This window comes from Rhea americana, unplaced genomic scaffold, assembly GCF_003343005.1.
Source record: "Rhea americana isolate MKP2758 unplaced genomic scaffold, rheAme1 scaffold_1, whole genome shotgun sequence".
NCBI lineage: Eukaryota > Metazoa > Chordata > Aves > Rheiformes > Rheidae > Rhea > Rhea americana.
In genome coordinates this window covers 5,031,921-5,037,041 of record NW_028185038.1, presented here as the reverse complement: position 1 = coordinate 5,037,041, position 5,121 = coordinate 5,031,921, and the positions used below count along the sequence as shown (strand labels likewise).

The following is a 5,121-nucleotide window of genomic DNA, read 5'->3' as shown; positions in this document are numbered from 1 at the left end:
TCAACCTCTCCTTTTTTTTTTTTTTTTTGATTGGTACAAATACTGCAAGAGATCCAAGTATTACTTTTTACCACACAATACAAACACACTCCTTCCACTACTCTGAGTACTCTAATTATCAGGTTATTATGAGAATCACTTCCCACTCCTCTGTAAGTCACTGTGCAGAAAGGAATAAAGGATTCACAAAGCTATGAAGACAAGAAGGCTAAAAAGCCCYGACTTCTGATTCCAGTTCCCAGGAGTGCTCAGTTATTTACATTACAGTCACTAAATAARAAAAAGAATGCAGGAACAAACTGCCAGTCCAAGGTCAAACTGTTCTGAGAGGCTTCTATCCCCCACCTTTTTGGCCAGTTTTTGAAGGTGATAGCTAGGATCTGCAACTTCCTGACTAAATTGTCTGATGTAGACACCAGCAAGAGGAAGGTTGTTTCAGAACAGACCTTCTACAGTTACTTTCTTTATTCTTTCATTGAAGTCAGGTTGAACTTAATAGTAATATGATAACACCTGTATAAATATTTTATTTTTCCAGGTGGTATGTACTCGAAACTAACCATTGCCTCTTTCTCTCCACCTTCTGAAAAACTTGTCAATAGGCTATGCGCAGGCTTGCTTCATGAAGAACTGCTGGTACTGTCGTACCTGTGAACTCACAGCAATATTTATGCACCGGAATTATATAAGCATTTTCTGAAATGGAACCAATCTTTGCACTTGAAGAAAACCCTGATTCCTTGTCTGAATGATGCAGATTTGTAGAAATCTCCAAATTTGACTACCATTATCCCTGAAATACTCCAGATTGATTCAGTGAGCAATTTCTGATCTGATGCATTGATAAAAAAAATTTTTAAAGTATTTATTACAAATGATGTAATCAGTTTGGGGACTAGTCAGGGGGAAGGTACATCATACTGTTACATCAGTGTGTACCAGAAGAAAAGCTGCTCTGTGTTAACCCAGCCCAGGGGAGTTGAAGAGACTCAAATGTTTTGATCAGAGGCCTTTTGTTATGTATTTGTACAATGTTCAGCAAGAAGGCAGGAGTTCTAGCTGGCCAAACTTTGTAACCCTTGAACATTAGGATGGCCATACTTGTTGACAGAAGTCTTGGGAAAAAATGCATTTTGATAGTTCTTTCCATGCAATTCCTTGAGTTGCTGAAAGGTTGTTAGATACCTGAAATATGGGACAGGTGAAACATTCACACAAACACAAAACTGTGTACTGCACTATTATAACACAATAATTAGGGTAAGTTTCCATAGAAAAGGCCCTCAGACAGTGGTTCATTAGTTCTGCATTAATCCCACTGTAGCAAATCATGCACTACTGCTAATAACAAAAACAACCTAGTAAGTACAAAAGAAAATCAAGTATGTACATAAGATTATTTTTGCTGTATTATATATCTATAGCTGATGAAGAGGCAAATCATGACAGAGCTTAACAAAAACCTTATTCCACAAATACTTAAGGAAATTTGTAGAACAGGCTGCTACAGAATGCAAGTAAAAGTCAAAATGTGAGCTAGTATAAAGTTTTTTAATGAATTAGAGGASTTTAGTTAGTTTAATGAATAGCTATATTTTTATATAGCATATATTTTTTTTAATATTCTACATCAAACAGCTGCTGTTCTTCCACAGGAAATGTATAGATATTAGACAGTCCATAATGCTTAAGTGCAATAATTTACACAAGACACACAATTCAGACTGCAAAATTTTAATCCTTGATTTTAGGACTACATGAAATACATATGCAAGAAATCAGGGATGTTAACTTTCATGAAGAAACTTGTTTAGATGGAAAACTGACTGCTACCTTAAATATTTTAGCACTGTATTGATTTTTGAAATTGAGAAAATCCTGRGTGGTGAAGGAATATGTAATACCARAAGTGTAAGAAATAYAGACTCTAAMATCCCTTTGATATTTAAGCATCACAACATGGGCTAGTTAGCTTTGGAATATTCACAGATTTAAGTCTYATTATTCAATTATGTCAGACAAATTTTCTTACATGGCACTGCACAGAGAAGACTGTTATCGCAAGTAATGTTAATAGAAAATCTCAGGTGAAAAGCCAAGCACTAGGTAAGTTATTCTGCTCTAAGGACCTGAGTGAACTCTTTCAAAATCAGTGAAAAACCGTAACCTTCAGTCAGTTGGACAGGATCCTTTCACAACGGGAAACTGCACCAGACTGATGTCTTCATTCTCCAAGTAAGACAAAAACTTCAACCTTCAAGGCAACCAGYGAAGTTTTTCGTTTCAAAGGCAGTAAAGGTTTCATGCTATATGATAGGTATCATATTCAGAGTTAGGCAGTTCTTACGTCAGATGGGCTTGTCCACAAGCTGACAGTTAGGTATGGGTTTGTAAGAGCCAAATCAGACCAATMTGCACCTCGTAAAATGGAAGTACTGATTAAACTTACACTAATGCTTAGGCTCAGGCTGTGATTTCACACTTCAGGCTTTTAGGAAATACTAGCAAACACTTCCTATCTTCATTCTCTCCCCCTCAGTTTGCCAGCATAACTCAGGAGRTTGGTACTTCTGCCAACATTGCTGACAAACCTTTCACAGGAACTGAGGCCATGGCCTGATATTATCCTGAACRTAAGCCACTGCTGCCAGTGCACAGAGCAATGAAGGATAAGGCCAGTAGCATGTCTCTCAGAGCATGTATTTTTCTAAAGTGGGTGTACATTTTATGTTAAAAAGTAAAAGGAAACTTTCTACTGGGGACTGATAACGGAGCTTTCTGCTATTTTTATAGAGAATACACACTACAGAAAAAATGGTATTAAAAAGATAGCAGTGAATGTTTTGTCCTTGAGCAAACATCTGCACTGTGAASTCTGAGCACAGGTTATTACTTGACAAAAATGTGGGCTTAGATTATTTTTTAATCTTTTCTAGTTCTTGCCCATGTAAGTTTTTAGAAAAAGAGCAAATAAATATTCAACSATCTTCTAGCTTCCTTTACAAACACGGTATTTCAGCTGGATTTAGTTCTGATAAAATACAATGCAACGCACTTATTGTTGGCCTGCATATTTCTCCAAGGCAAGGCTGCATTTGTTCTTAACTTCGTTATTTAAAAATATTCAAACTTTCCTACGTAACAGCATTTCATATAAAGCCTACATTTGTACAGAAAAACAAAGAGCAACACGCAGAAGGCATTCAGATGCCTTTTTCAGTTAGGCAGGGTATATGTGCCTTTTAATACTCTTATCTACATATCCATCAAAATGAAGGACACCAAAATAACGGATTTTGTAATGAGGCTAAAATTCTATACAATTTTGTACTAATTCAGACGCTCATAAGTAATGAAACTCTATGTGCTTATCTTTTTCAGCTGAATGCAGAAGTGATACTTTTGTCTGTGTTTTGTGATTATTACAGTCTTTGCATGTCTGATATTAAGTTTGGAGATCTATTGTTTTTTATCCTTTATAAAAGRATACATTTTAAAAGTTAACTGTATCCATTAACTAGAAAATAAAGTTGTGCATACTGAAAAAATACTTCATGCATCTGTTTTTTTTTTTTTAAAAAGTTCTCTTTGTGAATTCATATTATGAGGAAATAAGTGTATTATATAGGAGATAAGTTTCTCAATTCACTTACATCTGCCACTTATTTTAGACAACCAGCAAAGTCAAAAAGAAGAAACCCATTTTCTGTACCTTTGGGAGATAAAAGAMGACACAGTAGGCTTAAATCACAGTTTTTTAATGATAAGGCTAATGTTAAAGCAATGAGAAGAGTTRTCTGCGGGGACACAAAAGTCCCAACTCTGGAGATTTAGCAATACAAGCAGTCTTCAGTTTGAAGCATCTAGAGTAGAGCTGTCCTTAAACCTCTGAAAGGGTTAAAGGGCTTAACCTGTAAGATCTCTTTAAGCCCTATAGCCTACGATTTAATTATTTTTTCATATTCTTCAGTGCTATAAACCCACTCCACAGACAGCCTCCTACTGTCTCAGTGGGAGAATTTACTCAGAATTTACAAAAAGCTATATATAGTTTTTTAATAAAARCTATATGCAGCTTTTTGCTTTTTAAAAGTGTTAGAGTAGTCACACAGGTCTTTTGCTAGGAAGCTTTAGGATGCACTGGAGCCTGCTGTTCCACCAAGCCGCTGACATTTTTTTTTTTTTTTAATAATCCTGATTAAAAAGATTGGTCTGATCATGAGAGATTCGTCACTTCTCTGTTAATTTTTAAGGCAGATCACCAGCAGCTGGCAGAGCCCGACGTGGTTCCAAGCCTACAGATCTGCTGTTTCCCCAGAAACCTGCCCCGCAGGCCGCACCCCCGCGGGAAGGGCTGTCGCAGCTCGGCGCAGAAAGCCGCGCGGCGCCTCCGCGCGTCCCCCTCCTGCACCGGGGCAGCTTCAAGCCAGTGTTTCCACTTACTCTTTCCGCTGCGGCCCCAAGGCCGTTGGAAGCCCCACCGCGGTGCGCTACCCGCGCCCTCGGGCCTCCCGCGCAGGGGGGCTGCGGGCCCTTGACCGGCGGCGCGGGGCGGGGCGCACGGAGCCTCCCCGCCTCCCCAAGGGCGCGGCGGCGGGCGAGGGCCGGGCCAGGCCAGGCCAGGCCGCCTGGGGAAAGCCCCGCGCCGCCGCCATGTCCGGAGGCGCCGCCGCCCCGTCGCGTCCCGTCGCCCCACGGCGCATGCACGGCGCGCGCAGCAAGCCTCCTCCCCCCCCCAGTAACAGGCCGCCAGCCGCTATCCCAGCGGGCACTGCGGCACCACGGCGCGCCACCGCYGCTGCCTTCTCGCGGAGCCTGCTGGGAAAGAGAGGCGGCAGCTGCGGCTCGGCGGCGCTCCGCTGCCCCGCCACCCCCCGCCACTTCCCCCGCGGGACCCGCCGCGCCCTCGGGGTCGCGCGCCGGCTCCGCGGAGACGCACTGAGAGCCACGCCGCCGGCTCATCCCTAGAGCGCTCTTTTTCACGGCCTCCCACCCGACTCACAGCAGCTTCCGCTTCCGGCCCCGCCCTTCCGCTCCCACAGTGCTCCGCGCCGAATCATGGACCACAATGGTGAGGAGGGGAGAGGCCGGGGGACCCGTTTATTCCCGTCCCCGCTCGGG

At 42.3% G+C, this 5,121-nt stretch overlaps 2 protein-coding genes and 1 long non-coding RNA gene across 7 annotated transcripts in view; 2 read left to right on the top strand and 1 right to left on the bottom strand.

Annotated features, from left to right (window-relative positions):
• Nucleotides 1-1,612, top strand: part of SLC26A4 (solute carrier family 26 member 4) — a 24,749-nt gene extending 23,137 nt beyond the window's left edge. Inside the window, exon 20 of the mRNA XM_085297938.1 lies at nucleotides 603-1,612. Within this exon, the coding sequence (XP_085154064.1) occupies nucleotides 603-626 (24 nt within the window). The 3' untranslated portion in view covers nucleotides 627-1,612. The remainder of the gene's footprint in view (nucleotides 1-602) is intronic.
• LOC146601777 (uncharacterized) overlaps nucleotides 1-4,530 on the bottom strand; it is an 11,303-nt gene extending 6,773 nt beyond the window's left edge. For 2 of the 4 annotated variants that reach the window (XR_014894928.1, XR_014894929.1), the window contains exons 1-2: nucleotides 4,444-4,530; nucleotides 3,654-3,712 (exon numbers count right to left, since the gene is read on the bottom strand). This is a non-coding gene — a long non-coding RNA (uncharacterized LOC146601777). The remainder of the gene's footprint in view (nucleotides 1-3,653; nucleotides 3,713-4,443) is intronic. The other 2 variants (XR_014894927.1, XR_014894932.1) reach the window with 1 other exon arrangement.
• Nucleotides 4,531-4,960: 430 nt separating this feature from the next.
• Nucleotides 4,961-5,121, top strand: part of CBLL1 (Cbl proto-oncogene like 1) — an 11,495-nt gene continuing 11,334 nt past the window's right edge. The window contains exon 1 of one of the 2 annotated variants that reach the window (XM_085297916.1): nucleotides 4,961-5,071. In XM_085297916.1, the coding sequence (XP_085154042.1) occupies nucleotides 5,059-5,071 (13 nt within the window). In that variant the 5' untranslated portion in view covers nucleotides 4,961-5,058. The remainder of the gene's footprint in view (nucleotides 5,072-5,121) is intronic. The other variant, XM_085297925.1, reaches the window with a different exon arrangement.